The sequence below is a fragment of the Melanerpes formicivorus genome, unplaced genomic scaffold (assembly GCF_026170545.1).
Source record: "Melanerpes formicivorus ecotype bairdi unplaced genomic scaffold, bMelFor1.0.p_v2 SCAF_87, whole genome shotgun sequence".
Lineage (NCBI taxonomy): Eukaryota > Metazoa > Chordata > Aves > Piciformes > Picidae > Melanerpes > Melanerpes formicivorus.
Genome location: NW_027142439.1, coordinates 577,193 through 596,691, shown reverse-complemented (window position 1 = coordinate 596,691; position 19,499 = coordinate 577,193). Strand labels below are relative to the sequence as shown.

General features: G+C 49.7%; 1 protein-coding gene across 4 annotated transcripts in view; it reads right to left on the bottom strand.

The window, feature by feature from the left end:
* The window catches only part of INTS6 (integrator complex subunit 6), a 53,745-nt gene extending 34,578 nt beyond the window's left edge, over positions 1–19,167 (bottom strand). For 2 of the 4 annotated variants that reach the window (XM_068165305.1, XM_068165308.1), the window contains exons 1-3: positions 18,724–19,165; positions 18,391–18,468; positions 17,507–17,656 (exon numbers count right to left, since the gene is read on the bottom strand). In XM_068165305.1, the coding sequence (XP_068021406.1) occupies positions 17,507–17,656; positions 18,391–18,468; positions 18,724–18,834 (339 nt within the window). In that variant the 5' untranslated portion in view covers positions 18,835–19,165. Of the gene's footprint in view, positions 1–17,506; positions 17,657–18,390; positions 18,469–18,723 lie in introns of all 4 variants that reach the window. The other 2 variants (XM_068165307.1, XM_068165304.1) reach the window with 2 other exon arrangements.
* Between the last annotated feature and the right edge of the window lie 332 nt (positions 19,168–19,499).

Sequence of the window (19,499 nt, the reverse complement as noted above, 5' to 3'; positions counted from 1 at the left end):
AGGGCTGTGTTCCAAACCCCTCACCAACTTTGTTGCCCTTCTCTGGACACCTTCCAGCAGCTCAACCTCCTTCCTAACCTGAGGGGCCCAGAACTGGACACAGGACTCAAGGTGTGGCCTAACCAGTGCAGTGTACAGGGGCAGAATGACCTCCCTGCTCCTGCTGGCCACACTCTTCCTGATGCAGGCCAGGATGCCATTGGCCCTCCTGGCTGCCTGGGCACACTGCAGGCTCATGTTCAGCCTACCATCAACCAGCACCTCCAGGTCCCTCTCTGCCTGGCTGCTCTCAGCCACTCTGACCCCAGCCTGTAGCACTGCCTGGGGTTGCTGTGGCCAATGTGCAGCACCTGGCACTTGGATGTGTTCAGTCTCCTGCCCTTGGCCTCTGCCCATCTCTCCAGCCTGTCAAGCCAGGCTCCACACACACAGAAGGCTGCTAACCTGCCTGCTCTGCTGTCCCTGGGATATTGATGCATTCCCTCAAAGCTGTTGATTATTCAATAAACAACACAGTTTTGCAGTGGTAGCAGTTCTGTCCTAGCAGCAGCTGATCAGATACATGTACAGCAGATAGGTTTCAAGATGACTTTCAGAAGCCTCAGAAGACAGTTCAATGAGAGCTATAGTAACCAGTGTGAATTTTAAACAGGATGCAAGTGTTTTGAAGTCTGTTGTGAAGATCAAGTCATAAAAGACATTTTAATATAAACCAGAACTCTCCCTTGCTGCCAGATTGATGGCAGAGCCCCATGGCAGAGCAGTCACAGGCTGGAGTCTTATGGAACACACAAAACTACTCCAGAAATCACACCACCATCAGTAAACAACAGGCAAGCATGCTGAAAGGGCTGCAGGACAGTGGGAGGGATCTTGCTGTGAACTCCAGTCTCCAAACATCTGCAGTACAGACATCCATTCTTTATCAAAGCACTGAAAGCTATTAGCCCTCCCTGCAGCCTCCAGGATGGGAGGACTTGTGCTCCACCTTCCCTTCATGCTAGGCAGCCACAGCCAGGTCTCAGGGACAACACAGGTAAATGAATCACCTGTTGAAGGCAATGTGAGAGAGCCCCTTACTACATCCTAAAGGAAGGAGTTCTACATCTTGAGGGGGAAAACTACTGCTCTCAGAAGTGTGGAGAATAAGAGCAGGCTTTAGAAGCCCCAAGTCCACAGCCCCAAGCTCCACAAAGATCTGTGTGTGAAACAACACATGCAAGCAGGGGGTAAAAGCAACAGAGCTCCTCAGCTGAGGCACGAGGGAAAGAGAGATGTGACAAGTTCTGAGCCCACAACCACGCACTATGAAAGTGGAAATCCTTACCACCACCAGGGACCGTTGCAAAAGGAGGCCTCAGGTGTGTTTGGCTGGTTTCACCTGCACAAAGGAGGCTCCTGTTTGATGTTTGGCCCGGAGAGGGTGAGCAGAGCACCTCACCCTCTGCACACGGGTAGCCTCCTTTTGTAACGGGCAAAGCAGCCAGCAGAGGGGGCAGGAGTGAGCAAAACCCATCCTGGCAGGAGGTGACAGCAACCAGCAGACAAAAGGCATGCTGCTGGAATGCCACCTCAACTAGGCAGGGACAGGTAAGTGCTTTGCAGGAGCTGTGTCTATCCAAAAGACCCTTAAATGACTGTATCAGGACAAATATGAAATAACCACAGAGCCTTAGTCCCCAGACCCAGTTCTGTTCCATCCAGCTGTCAGTTCATGGTTTCTGACACCAGGGACAGCACACACTCTCACTGCACTTTGCCCTTTGCTGCAGATTGCCCATCTTCTGGGAGGTTTCAGCCACGAGCATTCAGCTGTGCTGCACACACTGCCGTTTGAACTCCCTTTTTGTTCCTACAGAACAGCAATCTCTCTCAAAATATCTTATCTTTTGGGAAAAGAAAGTCTGAACACAGAGGTTTAAGAAAGTCTGTTAGAATTTATCAAGGTCTGAGCTCCTGCTTCCATTAACTCACCACACTTTCCCCCAGGGAAATGGACAATGCTGTTGGAGTGGTCATTACCTCCCCTGCACTCCTCCACACTCTGACAGTCAGAGTGTCAATAGCAGTGATTTTGCAGTAAGGACAGCTACCCAAAAAAGACATCTCCTCCATGAGCTGACATTTCCAAGCCTATACTCAGCTAGGTCCAGCTGCTCTGCCCTACAGCTTACAGCAAAGCAATTCTTCATATCCTGGACAAGCCTTTACATAAGCACACTGCAAATGCCTGAGAGTTACCACAACACCCAAGACTTGCACCCAGCACAGCTTCCTCTTTGAAACATCAATGGAGGAGCATCATAGTATCAGTCAGGGTTGGAAAGGACCACAAGGAGCATCCAGTTCCAACCCCCCTGCCATGGGCAGGGACACCCCACACTACATCAGCCTGGCCACAGCCTCAGCCAGCCTGGCCTTAAACACCTCCAGGGACAGGGCCCCAACCACCTCCCTGGACAACCCATTCCAGGGCTTCACCACTCTCATGGGGAAGAACTTCCTCCTCACCTCCAGCCTCAATCTCCCCACCTCCAGCTTCATTCCATTCCCCCTAGTCCTAGTCCTATTATAACGTTGGGTAGGTTTGGCTTCATCCTTTACCAGCACTACAGATGAGCAGCAGGTGAAAATAGTTTTGCAGATGTAGGTAGGACATGGACAGACAAGTGAAGCTTTCTGCATTACAGGTGACTGCAACAAGGGAGTGATGGATTTGAACAAAGCACACACACAAAGAAGCAGTCAGCAAAAGGGTTTCAAAATAGAACAGGTGCACCAGCAGTCTTTTTCTAAAGCTGAGTCAGAAATGAAACTGCTCAGCAAACCAACAACTCCTAAGAATGAAGGAAGCAAACAATTGTTATCTCCACAATAGAGAATGGAATAGACCAGCTTGGAAGAGACCTTCAAGATTATCATGTCCAACCCTTCAACCAATCCAACCCACCCAAACAACTAACCCATGGCACCAAGCACCCCAGCAAGTCTCCTCCTGAACACCTCCAGGGATGGTGACTCCACCACCTCCCCAGGCAGCCCATTCCAATGGCCAATCTCTCTTGCTGGGAAGAACTTCTTCCTAACCTCCAGCCTAAACTTCCCCTGGTGCAGCCTGAGACTGTGTCCTCTTGTTCTGGTGCTGGCTGCCTGGGAGAAGAGACCAACCTCTGCCTGGCTACAGCCTCCCTTCAGGGAGTTGTAGAGAGCAAGAAGGTCACCCCGAGTCTCCTCTTCTCCAGGCTAAGCAACCCCAGCTCCCTCAGCCTCTCCTCACAGGGCTGTGCTCCAGACCCCTCCCCAGCTTTGTTGCCCTTCTCTGGACTTGTTCCAGCAAGTCAACCTCCTTCCTGAACTGAGGGGCCCAGAACTGGACACAGGACTCAAGGTGTGGCCTAACCAGTGCAGTGTACAGGGGCAGAATGACCTCCCTGCTCCTGCTGGCCACACTCTTCCTGATGCAGGCCAGGATGCCATTGGCCCTCCTGGCTGCCTGGGCACACTGCAGGCTCATGTTCAGCCTACCTTCAACCAGTACCCCCAGGTCCCTCTCTGCCTGGCTGCTCTCAGCCCCTCTGACCCCAGCCTGCAGCACATATGTTCCATGTAAGGAAAGGAAATTTGAAGTTTCCAGGAAAATGAATGGGATTTTAGAAGGTTCTTGCTCCTCCTAAGCACTTCTTAAAGCAATCTTTGTTAAAAATACCCATTTGTGGCCTCAATTAACTATTTGAAGCCCCAAATATGTCATCTTACATTTGGCCTGCCCAGTCTGACAGCCCTGCAGCAAGACCTCAAAGATCCACTCAGATATTGCTTTGGTGATTAAGAACACTACAGAGACAAAGCAGCTGAATTCTGCAAGGAAAGAGAAACTGCAACCAAGGAAAGAGAAACTGCAACCTTTTCCCCCAAAATGTAGTAATAATAATGTCTGGAGAGCTACACTTAAGCATAGCTCTTGCTTGCTTTGCCTGAGCTTGCAAGTGGGCATTCTACAGGCAATGATTTCATTGCCCATGGAACATGCAAAGGAAAAGTTCCCTGTGCCTCACTCTGTCCTTACAGGTGCTCATAAATGTACACACTCTATGCTTCCCTGCCTGACACTGCATGCAGTGCCTAAAGGCTATTCAGTTGCACAGCTTCAGGCATTTTGGAAGTGCACTCAGGAAGCCTGTGCTAAGAACAAAACTAACAAAGAAAACTGAAAAAAGGAACCCAAAGCAGCCTGAAAAAAAAGCTTCAGTGCAAGAAATGACAACTCTGGAATACAAAAACCTCCTTGTGGGATAGTGCCCATGGGAAAAACAAAGGTAAGTTCATAAAGGACAATAAAAGAATGATGAACACATGCTGTGATTTACTGAGACATCACATTCAAAATCTCCAGATGTCACTGATGTCTTCATGGAATGGACTAGACTAGAATAAACCAGCTTGGAAGAGACCTTCAAGATCATGGTGTCCAACCTATCATCCAACACCACCCAACCAACTAACCCATGGCACCAAGCACCCCAGCAAGTCTCCTCCTCAACACCTCCAGGGATGGTGACTCCTCCACCTCCCCAGGCAGCCCATTCCAATGGGCAATCACTCTCTCTGTGTAGAACTTCCTCCTAACCTCCAGCCTAAACCTCCCCTGGCACAGCCTGAGACTGTGTCCTCTTGTTCTGGTGCTGGTTGCCTGGGAGAAGAAATCAACTCCCACCTGGCTACAACCTCCCTTCAGGGAGTTGTAGAGGGCAATGAGGTCTCCCCTGAGCCTCCTCTTCTCCAGGCTAAGCAACCCCAGCTCCCTCAGCCACTCCTCACAGGGCTGTGTTCCAAGCCCCTCACCAACTTTGTTGCCCTTTTCTGGACACCTTCCAGCAACTCAACCTCCTTCCTAACCTGAGGGGCCCAGAACTGGACACAGGACTCAAGGTGTGGCCTAACCAGTGCAGTGTACAGGGGCAGAATGACCTCCCTGCTCCTGCTGGCCACACTCTTCCTGATGCAGGCCAGGATGCCATTGGCCCTCCTGGCTGCCTGGGCACACTGCAGGCTCATGTTCAGCCTACCATCAACCAGCACCCCCAGGTCCCTCTCTGCCTGGCTGCTCTCAGCCACTCTGACCCCAGCCTGTAGCACTGCCTGGGGTTGCTGTGGCCAATGTGCAGAACCTGGCACTTGGATGTGTTCAATCTCCTGCCCTTGGACTCTGCCCATCTCTCCAGCCTGTCCAGGTCCCTCTGCAGAGGAATACAAAGAAAGAATGGAACAGAATGCTGGAAAAGACCTTTGAGATCGAGTCCAGCCTATCACCCAACACCATCTAATCAACTAAACCATGGCCTCCAACATTACCAACTCAAGAGACTCCAAAATATCAGCTTAGTATAAATGTTTGTCCTGTTTCTTTCATCTAATAACAGATTTAACTGAATTCTAAATAACATATAAGTGATAACTTCTTGACTAAATTCTATGTGCTCCACTTCAGATTAGCTCCTTGGTAAGCAAGTTCTTGAATCTTGCACAATTATGTGGTTCTCTTGAGAGGGGAAAAAAAAACAACCACAAACACAACACAAACAAGAAACTCCACACCAAAACAAACCAACCAAAAGCAATCAACCAAACATTGAGCCAGAAAGCCCTTCCCTCTTCCCCAGGTAATGAGAACAGTGAAGATGCACCTTATCAGTTTGCTACAGATCAGTAAGACAATCACCTCTGGAATCACATGAAGTTGGCTATCAAGCAACCAATCCTGCTGGTTTCCAAAGTTAATTAACTGAATATAGTAACTGTAAGCTGTCAAAAACAGCTTGTGTTTGAGCTTTTCTACACCTAAAAAACAGAACAAAGGAAAGCCAGGGCACCACTGAAATAAGCACTCACACCAAACCTGACTTCAAAGAGCCAGCCCCTAGGAACTTGGCTTTAAGGATGATTTTGGTCATGTTTCCTAAAAATACTTCTGAGTGTTGTATGCCCAAAATAAGTGACCTTGTCAAGCTTTGGGCAAGCTGGTAATTACTGCAGCCTTTCTGCTTCACAGCAATGGCTTCACCTAGCTGCTCCTGCCTCAGTCAGTGCAACCGACAGTGCTAAGCCAGGCCGCTGGCTTACAGAGTCTCACAGCTGCCAGGACACTGCGGAGGAAAACACACCAAAAACCAACCCCAGACAAACACACACACCCCTACAATGGGAAAAGTCAAAGAGGGCTGTGTACAAAACCATTCCCATCTTTTTTGGGGGGCTATGAACCCAGAGTGCTGACAAACAGACTGCAAGCAGCTAGTGTGGGGTGTCCCTGCCCATGGCAGGGGGGTTGGAAATAGATGTTCCTTGTGGTCCCTTCCCACCCTGACTGATACTATGGTACTGTGATGATACTGACTGATGGACACAGGGCAATTCTTAACAACTGCCCCCAAACTCCCCCACAACTCCCTCCTGAGCTTTACCACCAGAACAGCAGCAACTTGGCTCTTTTAAAACAGATTCTTAACTATGTGGTCCACAGTCCAGCTTGTTAAGGATGTGAACCAAACATTCCTTGTACTGCATGAAGTCATACTGACAGCTTGAAGCAAGTTTGGCACAACTGTGAGCACATGAGCAGCTGTACATTCAGAAGGAGGGCAAGCAGCTACACTGGGTATCATAGGATCAGTCAGGGTTGGAAGGGACCACAAGGATATAATAATAAACCAGGTTGGAGGAGACCTTCAAGATCATCGTGTCCAACCCATCAACCACAAGGATCATCCAGTTCCAACCCCCCTGCCATGGGCAGGGACACCCCACACTACATCAGCCTGGCCACAGCCTCAGCCAGCCTGGCCTTAAACACCTCCAGGGACAGGGCCCCAACCACCTCCCTGGACAACCCACTCCAGGGCTTCACCACTCTCAAGGGGAAGAACTTCCTCCCCACCTCCAGCCTGCTTCTCCCCACCTCCAGCTTCATTCCATTCCCCCTAGTCCTATCACTCCCTGATGTATGTCTTACATAGAGAAGTATACAGAGAAGTCAGCATTATCAGATCTAAAGTCCAAAGGGAGGGACAGAGGTGGGAGATGGCCACTTCTCACTCATATCACGAGTTCTGAGCACCACAAAAGAATATCAGGGCTCTAAATTGATCCCAGTGACAAGTATTCCAGGTTTGTCCAGTGGAGCCTTTTGACTGAAGGAACATGGACAAAATGCACAGGGTATTCAAGCAATGGATCTTCAAACAGCATCACTGGACAGAATGAGATGAACACCCTGCTCTCCACAAGCAGCAGCAGCTGGATAGAGATAAAAAGAATATTCAACATTAAAGGCAATGGGAATGGTCACACTGAGCAGGTAACAGATGTCATTACTGGGGTAACTGCTTCCTGGCCAAACCAACAACAAGACATTAAACATTATCTGCAGTATGTGTGTCTGCAAGTCACTGTCAAAATTCCACACTGCAGACCTCACCTGCAGCACACATCCTGCTAGGCAGGGCTTCTAAAAGACTCCAAATGTTAAAGCAATGGAAGTAAGTTAGACATCATCAACACATTTATCTGCTATGCTAATTACCTACCACCACAGTGATCCAAGATCCACACTCACCACCCACATCAGAACAACTACAGCAGGATCAGATTTTGACAGATCCTCTTGCCCTCTCATAAAGACCAGAAGTCTTTTCTACCCAGTGTCCTAACCACAGCCATTCAAGGCTCCTGACTACAGCAAGTTCTTACCTGTTTTAATTCAGCTGGAGGCACTAACCTAGCTTCCCCACTGGAAAAAAAATGTAGGCTTAAACCTATAGTGGACTGTAAATTTGTGTAAGGTAGGGCACATCAATTCAGTGAGCCAGAGAGTCTCTCCCTATAATGAAAACAAGAGGTGCTCAGGTAACAGGCACTCCATTCCTCAGTCATGTAAAACTGACATTGCCTCAGCAATGTAACTTGGGGAAATCTAGTCCATCATAGGGCAACTTTATGGTAGCAGAGTGGTTAAACACACCATAACAAACAGGAAATCCTATCTGCTGTCAATACTTGGGGCTGTTCAGTCTGGAGAGGAGAAGGCTCCCAGGTGACCTCATTGTGGCCTTCCAGGATCTGAAGGGGGCTACAGGAAGGCTGGGGAGGGACTGCTCAGGATCTCAGGCAGTGCTAGGACTAGGGGGAATGGAATGAAGCTGGAGGTGGGGAGATTGAGGCTGGAGGTGAGGAGGAAGTTCTTCCCCATGAGAGTGGTGAAGCCCTGGAATGGGTTGTGCAGGGAGGTGGTTGAGGCCCTGTCCCTGGAGGTGTTTAAGCCCAGGCTGGCTGAGGCTGTGGCCAGGCTGATGTAGTGTGGGGTGTCCCTGCCCATGGCAGGGGGGTTGGAACTAGATGATCCTTGTGGTCCCTTCCAACCCTGACTGATACTGTAATACTTAGAATTCTAACTAAAAGGTATGCAGATGCATAGCAAATACCCCATGAACACACTGCATCCTTGGCAGACATCACAGCAATACACCACAGGACCATCAGAAAGATGCTATGGCTCACAGGCTGGTCCACTTACTAAAACAATCAAACCTGTTTTTATCACAGAGGAAATTTGTTTGCCAAGTGGACATTTAACAGGAGTTGTGCCTTAGCTAGGAACTAACTCCCATAAATGAGATGAAATACCAACCCCCTGCACACACAGGTGAGAACACCCTGAAAGAAGGGCCAGATGAAGCACTGCTGAGAGGGAGGCACACTGAAGTTCCTGGAGTGGGAGATGCAGATAAATGAGTATTCCATGAATCAGAAGACTCACTACATTGTTCAAGGTACAGAATGGGCAGGAAAAAAGCAGCAGCAATGGCAATGCAATCACAATGACCTGAGCTTCAGCCATACTCAAATAACAGACCTCCCAAGCTTCAGATGGGTCTGCAGGAGGCATTCAAGACTGAATGTAACCATTCTGTAAGAGAGGTGAAAACAAGCTTAAAGCAAATAGATGTTCACAGAGAGAAAACCCACAACAATTTGTTCTTCACACCTAACTACACTCCTGGTGCTTTAGCCATACCTCTTTGCTCTGCCTCCCGATGGGCTGTAATGAAGTGCAAGTGCTTTCCCAAATACACAGGGGTACTTCAGCACAGGCACCTTGAAGCACCCAAAGAAGACAGCTACCATATCCAAGGAGCCTGTAATGACTTGAGGCAGTTTCAGATAGAAAGCCAAGCCAAGAGACAAAATTTGGATACTCCTAGCTCTCCTCAAATATTCTCCAATAACTTTTTAGAACAGAATAGACTAAACCAGGTTGGAAGAGACCTTCAAGATCATTGTGTCCAACCCATCAACCAATCCAAGCCACCTAAACAACTAACCCATGGCACCATTTTAGTAAATTCAATACCAACCAGAGACATAGTATCACAGTATCAGTCAGGGTTGGAAGGGACCACAAGGATCATCCAGTTCCAACCCCCCTGCCATGGGCAGGGACACCCCACACTACATCAGCCTGGCCACAGCCTCAGCCAGCCTGGCCTTAAACACCTCCAGGGACAGGGCCCCAACCACCTCCCTGCACAACCCAGTCCAGGGCTTCACCACTCTCCTGGGGAAGAACTTCCTCCTCACCTCCAGCCTCAATCTCCCCACCTCCAGCTTCATTCCATTCCCCCTAGTCCTATCACTGCCTGAGATCCTGAGCAGTCCTTCCCCAGCCTTCCTGTAGGCCCCCTTCAGATACTGGCAGGCCATCCATCTCTACTATCTGCTTAAGCTTTGCAACATGAATGTACTCACCTGACCCTTAATAAAAATCAAAGCCACAGTGAACACATCCTGGCAGTGCTCCCTCCACATCCAATGTGCTGAGCTACTGAGCATGTCAGGATTCCAAGTGGTCAATGGCTATTTGCTATTCGGAACAGAAGGAAGCATCTCGCTTCTGCCAGTGAAACAGATTGAGGAGATCATTTTCATCAGAACAAATGAAGGACTTGGTGCAAGCCTGTTTCAGCTTATAAACTCTCTAAAAATAAAGGGAATTAGAACTAGACACAGAATCTTAAGAGCACTTAAGTTTGGTGTGAACACTGAGACTGACAGTGAGCTCTGGGAACACTGAAAACGGTGCCTTCCCACCTCAGAACACCAAAGCCCACTGGCAACACTATCTGCTGCAGCTCTCATTAAAGGATACTATAAAACAAACTGGGAAGTTAGAAACATCATGAGCAGGCAAGATGGCATGTTTAAAGATTACAGCCTAGAAAGTATAAATTGGAAGCAATATGCTTAATTTCAGCAAGTAGGAGGTGAGAAAGATTGACTTTCACAAGCACTGCACACACAGATCTTTGACATTAATAGGCACACAGGTTCAGATTAAAACCACAGAGAACAGGCAACTCTAAATCCTTTCACACATCCACTTCTGTGATTACTGTGCCTCAGCCTGCTATAGAATAGACCAGGTTGGAAGAGACCTTCAAGATCATTGTGTCCAACCTATCACCCAATACCACCTAATCAACTAACCCATGGCACCAAGCACCCCAGCAAGTCTCCTCCTGAACACCTCCAGGGATGGTGACTCCACCACCTCCCCAGTGGGCTATCACTCTCTGTGTAAAACTTCCTCCTGACCTCCAGCCTGAACCTTCTTCCCTGGCACAGCCTGAGACTGTGTCCTCTTGTTCTGGTGCTGGCTGCCTGGGAGAAGAGACCAACCTCTGCCTGGCTACAACCTCCTTTCAGGTAGTTGTAGAGAGCAAGAAGGTCTCCCCTGAGCCTCCTCTTCTCCAGGCTAAGCAACCCCAGCTCCCTCAGCCTCTCCTCACAGGGCTGTGCTCCAAGCCCCTCACCAACTTCGTTGCCTTTCTCTGGACACCTTCTCTGGACAGCAACTCAACCTCCTTCCTAAACTGAGGAGCCCAGGACTGGACACGGGACTCAAGGTGTGGCCTAACCAGTGCAGTGTCCAGGGGCACAATGACCTCCCTGCTCCTGCTGGCCACACTCTTCCTGATGCAGGCCAGGATGCCATTGGCTCTCCTGGCTGCCTGGGCACACTGCAGGCTCATGTTCAGCCTACCATCAACCAGCACCCCCAGGTCCCTCTCTGCCTGGCTGCTCTCAGCCACTCTGACCCCAGCCTGTAGCACTGCATGGGGTTGCTGTGGCCAATGTGCAGAACCTGGCACTTGGATGTGTTCAATCTCCTGCCCTTGGCCTCTGCCCATCTCTCCAGCCTGTTGAGGTCTCTCTCTATGCTGTTTTCTGCTGCCTGAAATTGTCCCATGTGGGTTTTTTTTGGGAAATGGTAAAAAGAAAGACTGGGAGAGTTGCCCTGGAGGTGCAAACCTCTGCTTTCTCCAAGAGGAGAAGCAAGTGGCCTGTGCAATGGTGCCAGCATGACAAAGCAGGAAATGCTAACCTAAGCTTTGGCTCCAGATTTGGAGAGACTCTCAACACTGGTCATTTCAGTAACCTCAAAGCCAGGACAGAAGTCATGCTCAAAGGACTACAGTTTATGCAAGCAAGGAAATCCAGTAAGGCTCCTCAGAAACCCACTGGAAAACAAAGCTGCAAGACAACATAAAGCCAAACCAGAATGCAAACAGCATGCTGAACACAATGCTAAGGGGCAGCATTTCATCTGATTGTTGGGCTGGCTCTTTTTTTAAGCAGATCCCTGACACAGATAAGCACAGAAGCAAGAAGTCAGTCTACAATATGTGACTTCAAATCAATACTGTTGTGTGGCTACAAGCACAGACTTAAAGAATAGAACAGAATTAACCAGCTTGGAAAAGACCTTTGAGGTCATCAAGTCCAACCTATCAGCCAGCACCATCTGATTAACTAACCCATGGCACCAAGTGCCTCATCCAGGCTCTTCCTAAACGCCTCCAGGGATGGTGACTCCACCACCTCCCTGGGCAGCACATTCCCATGGCCAATCTCTCTTGCTGGGAAGAACTTCTTCCTAACATCCAGCCTAAACCTCCCCTGGCACAGCCTGAGACTGTGTCCTCTTGTTATGGTGCTGGCTGCCTGGGAGAAGAGACCAACCCCCACCTGGCTACAACCTCCCTTCAGGGAGTTGTAGATGGCAATAAGGTCTCCTCTGAGCTGCTTCTTCTCCAGGCTAAGCAACCCCAGCTCCCTCAGCCTCTCCTCACAGGGCTGTGCTCCAGACCCCTCCCCAGCCTTGTTGCCCTTCTCTGGATATGTTCAAGTGTCTCAATGTCCTTCTTAAATTGAGAGGCCCAGAACTGGACACAGGACTCAAGGTGTGGCCTAACCAGTGCAGTGTACAGGGGCAGAATGACCTCCCTGCTCCTGCTGGCCACACTCTTCCTGATGCAGGCCAGGATGCCATTGGCCTTCCTGGCCACCTGAATAGAACAGAACAGAACTTCTCTCTCAATATGCCTTTTGCATGTATTGAAAAATACTGTAGTGATTGAGGCCACTATGGCCAAACATGCTGATCCCCACAGATCAGTGCTGAGTTCTGCCATGTGAACACACCAGAGATACTGCTGTTGTACTTACAAATGGGTCTGCCCGTATACTCAGAGGGAACTACAAAGCAGCAGTTAACTCCAGATGATCACACATGGGCTGAATAAAACCCTTGGGGAGGGAAGGAATAACCTGTGGAGTTTAAAAGCTATGTGGCACAACTTCCAGCTTGCAGGTGAGGAATAGGTCCTGCCAGCCATCAGCATGTTTGTAAATCCACAAAACATTCTCAACCAGCTGAATTCCAGTTGGATTCTAGTTTGCCTCCGAAGTTTGTACATGTGAGATGCACTGCAGAAAGAAAGGCTTTTACCAAGGCCACACACAGCACTGTAAGTCATCAGGAGAGTTTCAGGTTTAGTGCTTGTCTCAATGCAGAGCACCTTATTCATTGCTGTGAATGAAAAATACCAAGTCCACTTGGATTGGAGCAACATTACAGCTGACTCTGTTTCAAAACAACTCAGCATGTGCTTTTGTTGCACCAAATTTGTTTGCAAGTCCAACTCCCCTCTAATCCAGTTTTGCCATAGCAGTAATAATTCTGATGCTGAACACCACATGCAAGACACTCCAGTGAGATAAAAGAGCTCATAAAAAGCTTCTGTTATGGCAAAGAATTGTTTCTAGCTGCAATATTAAAATACAATTTCACCCTGAATAAATGTTCAGGGAAAAAATACCTTGATAGATCAGATCAACCCCTTTGAAATTCACCCAGATAAGGACATTTTATCCTCTCAAACCTCCTTCTATGCAATACTGCTGAAAAAAAAACAGTAGAGAGACTTTCATTACTCAAATAACAACAGGCAGGGTGAAACACAAGGTATGAGAGAATCAGAGCTCAGCAATTTCAAACATCCACCAGATGCAAGTTTTATCATAGCATCAGTCAGGGTTGGAAGGGACCACAAGGATCATCCAGTTCCAACCCCCTACCAGGGGCAGGGACACCCCACACTACATCAGCCTGGCCACAGCCTCAGCCAGCCTGGCCTTAAACACCTACAGGGACAGGGCCCCAACCACCTCCCTGGACAACCCATTCCAGGGCTTCACCACTCTCATGGGGAAGAACCTCCTCCTCACCTCCAGTTTTGGCAGGGCTGTGTTGCTCCTCTGCACATGGAGTGTCAAAACACCACTGATACTTATTATACCAACCCTAGAGTCAGGGCTCAGTCCTAGAAACTCCACTACCAACCACAAATAGCTGAAGTACATAGATTGTTCATCCACTTGTTTTCATTGTACACTATTGTAACAGCAACTCCATTTCTCCTGTTTTGTGTTCCCACACAAACATCTATCAGTATTTAGCCCTTCAATCAACTACAAGAATCTGGACATCTGCCTCACTTGACACTGTTCCATTAAACTGTGACTACACATGGACTGCTGGATTAGCCTTAGCCATAATATTTAAGGGAGTACTACAAGAGGCCATAAAAGCTGCTAGTACAAGGCTTGGGATCTCATACTACCTGAAACAATGGAGAAGCTGAATGGGGGGAAATGTTACAAAGAGAATGAGCTAAGCACAGACTGGGCTAAGGAAGCCTGGTTTGTGTGCTATGACATTGAGCCATTACTGAACTTCTTGAGCTCAAATCACTTTCTTCCTGAAGACATCCAAGTCCTGCATTTTTCCCTAAGCTTTCCATAAAGATGCAGGAGGTGAAGGGGACAGCTATTTTTAGTCAAAGCAAAAAGCTGACACCCTGTTGGAAGGCTCATTCCTCTGCTATCGTGACCAGCACAAAGCACAAGGCAGCAGGAAAAAATACAACTGTGATTGGGCTAAAGCAATACAATACAGCAACTATCAATCTGAAAGTGATATAAGAATTAAAGGAATAGTCACCTTAGAAGGTGTACTTTTCCAACTCTTTTGTGGCTGACAATGCCCTTCACAACAATGTGACTCTAACCACCCTAGATAAGGCAAAGGGTTTACACAAAGCCATGCAATAGGACTAACATCAACAGCTTTCCAGGATCTTGGCAATCTGAATGAACTGACAGAGACCCTTTGAGATCTGAATGTGTGCAACTGTGGTCAGCTGAGACAGCTGTACACTTGGTAACTCAATCTTCATGCACAACTGAGTCAGGACTTCCCCACTGAAAAGGTAACATGAGAAACACTCAGATTAAAAACCCCAACATTGATACTGCAAGAAAATAGGAAGCAGGACATTCTCCTCCACTTCAGAATCACTCTTGTTCTGGAGGTCAGCTGATGGGGAGAACCCTGGTCTACTTTGAAAGGAATCAAGTAGAGTGAGTCAGACTGCCATTTAAACAAGCAGTCCATACTCAGCAGAGGGACAAGACATCCTGCCTTTGGATGACACCACCAGACAACCCCATCCAGCTTGTGTCACGTGCTGCTGTTTGCACATCCCATAAAAACCTGCTGGACAGCTCAGACACTTGAAGCAAATTTGATCTTGGAAACCATCTTAGAAGCTTATCAATACACCAAAACAGCAAGTGTGATAGAGAATAGAATAGGAATAGACCAGACCAGACTGGAAGAGACCTTTGAGATCATCATGTCCAACCCATCAACCAATTCAACACCACCTAAACAACTAACCCATGGCACCAAGCACCCCAGCAAGCCTCCTCCTGAACACCTCCAGTGATGGTGACTCCACCACCTCCCCAGGCAGCCCATTCCAAAGGGCAATCACTCTCTCTGTGTAGAACTTCCTCCTAACCTCCAGCCTAAACCTCCAGATGTTAAGCCAGAGAGATTTTTTTCCCCAGCAAAAAGCTCAGGTAATAAACCTAAACTCTGCCTGAAGTGTGGTGTTGCATGAAGTGATCTACAGGCTGCAGTTTGGGAGAATTCTCTGTTGCTCCCACTCTGGGATAATCACTCTTCTAACATGTGTCTGTCAGATTTTAGTTAAGTATTCAGATATTTGATGATCTCAATATCTGCAACTGCTCTTAAGAAGTGAATCAGCACTTCATGTCCTGAGTGAGAACTCTGTCAAATGCAACTGAGCATTACAATCACTTTTATTACCCTGGGTTTGGACATTTCTCATACCATGTGCATTTGAATACCCATTTACCTTGGGAGCAGCCAGGAATGACAGGAACCTGAGAGGATATGACAGAGTACTGGAAGGCCAGTGTGTAGCTGAGGAAAGTTAACTGCCCTGGATCTCATCCTGTGAGTGCTGAAAGACCATTTAAGTGCTCCAGAATTTGATCTAATTTATGAAAAAAACACTGCTTTGATTAGCAGAGCCAAAATGGGAACTTGTGACTTCAGCAGCAGATGACCTGGCACTTGCAATACATTAATCTATTTTTGCAGACACTACAGAGAGTAAGAATTTGTCTGTAGTCACCTGACTGCCTATGTGAGCACCTCTTCAACCACCAGCTCCACATGTGGAACCAAGCAAAGAGCAAAAGCAAGGTGAGTTCAAGCCCAGATAGACTTGCAACCAGGTAAGGTTGGAGCAAAAGCAATGGCTGCCTAGATACCAAGAGCAACTTTATGCACAAACCTCTGATTCAAAACAGCCAGGACAAGCCAGCTGTCTGCTTGAGTGAGTAGCTGAGCACCACTGGTTTACTTAGAGCAAGTTTTTTGACATAGATTTCATTGGAGTGCTAGAACCAGCAGCAATGGGAAAGAGCAAGTATTTGACATGTGCACCTAAGCCAGGAAGTGTTCAGAAGAGCTTCATAGTCTCACAGTATCATTCAGGGTTGGAAGGGACCACAAGGATCATCCAGTTCCAACCCCCCTGCCATGGGCAGGGACACCCCACACTAGATCAGCCTGGCCAGAGCCTCATCCAACCTGGGCTTAAACACTCCCAGGGACGGGGCTCATAGAGCTCACATAACTAAACCTCAGAAAATGGGAGGGGTTAGCACACAGATGTATAAGAGGACAGCAGATGGTAACAGGGGGGGGAAAAAATTACCATGTGCAAAGCCAGCACTTCTTTCCACCAACAAGTTTCACCACTACACTGGCATTTTCTAAGTGTTCAGCCTCACTTGGTCACCTAGTGGCAAGGCCACACAATGCAACATGAGACATTTCCTTCCCAAACCAACATGGCATGGCATCACACACTCTGCTTAGACTGGAAAGGGGAGAGGGAGAAAGAGAACTTATTTCCACAGCCACCATCCCCTGCTAAATACGAAGAGCAGTAACTAACCCTCAGATCACAGAGGGAGCAGAGAGTGAAGTTAGCACATCCTATGTGAAAACACAGTATGCTGTGCTTAACATTCATATCCTTCACATGAAACAAACCCAGGGCTTGATCCAGTGTCAGAAAGAACTGGGCATGCTTCCTAGGCACAGGTTAAACCTGGAGTTTGTCTGTTAGAAACTCATACCAACGGGCAAGAGAATGCTGGCCCATGGCCACAGAAAGAGTCCTGCTTTAAAGGGAGAGCTGCACTACAGGCATTAGAAAAGCACAGCTTCTCAAGACTGTGATGTAACCAGCAGGCTTATAAAAATGCAGGTAAGCTGAGAAAAGTTGCAGCAAACTCATGGGCAAGAAAGGGTTTGGGCAAAGTTGTGCTCCACTTGGTACTTTGGAACATGCAGAGTCATTGGGAATATGGCTCATCCCCTGCATGGTTCTATAGCACTCTAGAGAGACCAAAGTCAAGCTCTCAGGACCCCCACCAGGCTCACCAGTTACAGGTCTGAAACAGAGACTTGATACACAAAAGACAAAGTTGAACTGAGAAGGTCACCTTGGGGGCTACATGAGGAGAGGAAAACTGAGGAGTAACTGAAGTGTGGGGTTGGTTCTTAAAAAGGCAAAGTTTGGCACCAAACTACAGTCAGTGACTGCACCTCTTCTTCTGAAGCCCCAACATGGAGTATCACATGGAGGTGCACACTTTGGACACTTTAGCCTCTGGGAAGTTTGTGGTTTATGATTTTTCCACCTCTTAATAGTCAACCTACCTGCCCATAGTTGTCTATGCCAGTTACTAATCTATTTAAGTTTAATAAATCAAAAGCTGTCCTTAGGGACTGGCCAAGAGTCGTAAGTCCTTCAGCCTGAAGGTTTTTCAGCTCATTCATAAACGTTGCATGGTTTTCCTTCCAGCCAGCCTGAAAAGAGAGATGTGAGAAGACTTATTCCCCATGTCTGTGCTTTGCTATCCTGCTAAATGAGGAAGTGCATTCCTTGGTGCATGCAGCTCACTAGAAATGCTAACAGGACACCACGTTGAGTTACTCCTATTTAGTGTCATCTCATAAACCCTGCAAAGATGTACTTCCCTCAAACCTTGGAGCTCCCAATCTGGCAGACTAGGGTTTTGTCAGCTGTTCCACAGGACGCATTTCGGTGAAATCACCGATGCACAAACCTCGCAGCTATTTACACTGCTCTCCCACAGCCCTTTCTGGATGAAAGCCGACTGCACCGCGAAGCGACCTCCGCCAGGTTCACGGTCTTGTGTCATGTGGACCCACCGTGGTACGTGTCCACCCCCCGTGCCGGCGGGGGCGAGGGAGAAGCCGTTTCCTTCCGACTACAGCCGGTCCTTCCCCCGTTCGCCCCTTCCGAGCTGAACTCTCCTTGGAGTTGCTGTCACTTCTCCCAAGTTAAATAAATATCCCCCACAGTTCATTGCTGCTCACACTCCCCGCACAGGGAACAGCGTCGGCCATGTTGATGCCAGCGCCGCCGCCACAGCCCCCGAGCGCCGAGCTGCCCCGCACCGCCGGCAGCCGGGGCGAGGCGGGCGGGGGGGCGGCCGCCAGCGGCGGCGCGGAGGGGCCGGAAGGAGGCCGGGGGGAGGGGGGGGGGGCGGCAGGAGGAGGGGTCGAGCGGGGGTTACCTTGATAGCGTAGGGAGGCTCCTCGAAAGTGACCAGCATGTACCTGTCTCCCCTGCTGGCCGGGTCCCGGGCTCGGAGCTGCAGCGCGGGGGACAAAGCGGAGAGTGAGCCAAGCGCTGGCGGTGCCGCCGGAGCCGGCTCGGCTCGGCCCGGCCCGGCCCTGCCCTCCCTGCCCGCACACACACACACACACACACACGCACGCACTGCCTCCCGCCCGCGCCCCGCGCCCCCGGCCCCGCAGCCCCCCGCGCCCTGCCTCCCCCTCCCCTGCCCTCCCCGCGCAGCCACTCTCGCTCTCTCTCGCCTCCTCTCGCAAGGCAGAGCCGGTACCTTCATGAAAGTCTCTACAGCGCCTTTGGCTATGTCCAGATAGGTGGTGCCCAGATGGGTGCGCTGGTTCATGGAGGCGGACGTGTCTATCAGGAAGAGTAAGATGGGCATAGTGCGGAGGGGCCGGCGGCCGGGCGGCTACATGGACAGCGGGCGGGGGGCTGAGGGGAGAACCGCGGAGGGGGTCGGAGGGAAGGGTAGGGGAAGAAGAGGGACGGCAGAGGAGTAAGTGGCTGTGAGTGCTCTGCACGGGGAAGGGCGCCTCCCCGCTGCCCCTCTGCCGAGGCGGGGGGGAAGGGGGGGCAGCCCTGCCTGCCCTGCCCTCCTTTGTGTGAGGGGCCTGCTCTAGCCCAACACAGGCTGGTTTATGAGGGAGAGGCGGATAGGGCTGCGCTGCTGGCTAACCTTCCCCCCCCACACCACCTTCCTCCTCCACCGCCGCCCGCCCTCCCCTCCCCCTGTTGATGTTACTCAGAAGTTTCAGGCGGAACAGCCGCAGCCCCGCCACCCCAGCACTTTCTCGCTCTGACTGAGGCGCTTCCTCGCTCGCCGCCCGCTTTTAAGGCAGCCTGGGCAGGTCGGGGCCCTCCTCCGAAGGACACGTCCCCGCCCCACGTGACCACCTCTCAGCCTCACCATAGGGCTCTCGGCAAGCCCTTCATTAGCATATTCAAATCGCGGGGGGGGCAGCGGGGGAGCGGCCGAAGTCGTGGAGGGAGAGGGCGGCGGGGGAGAGGTTCTGCTGCGCAGGCGCAGTGGCGCGGATTCGGGGCTGG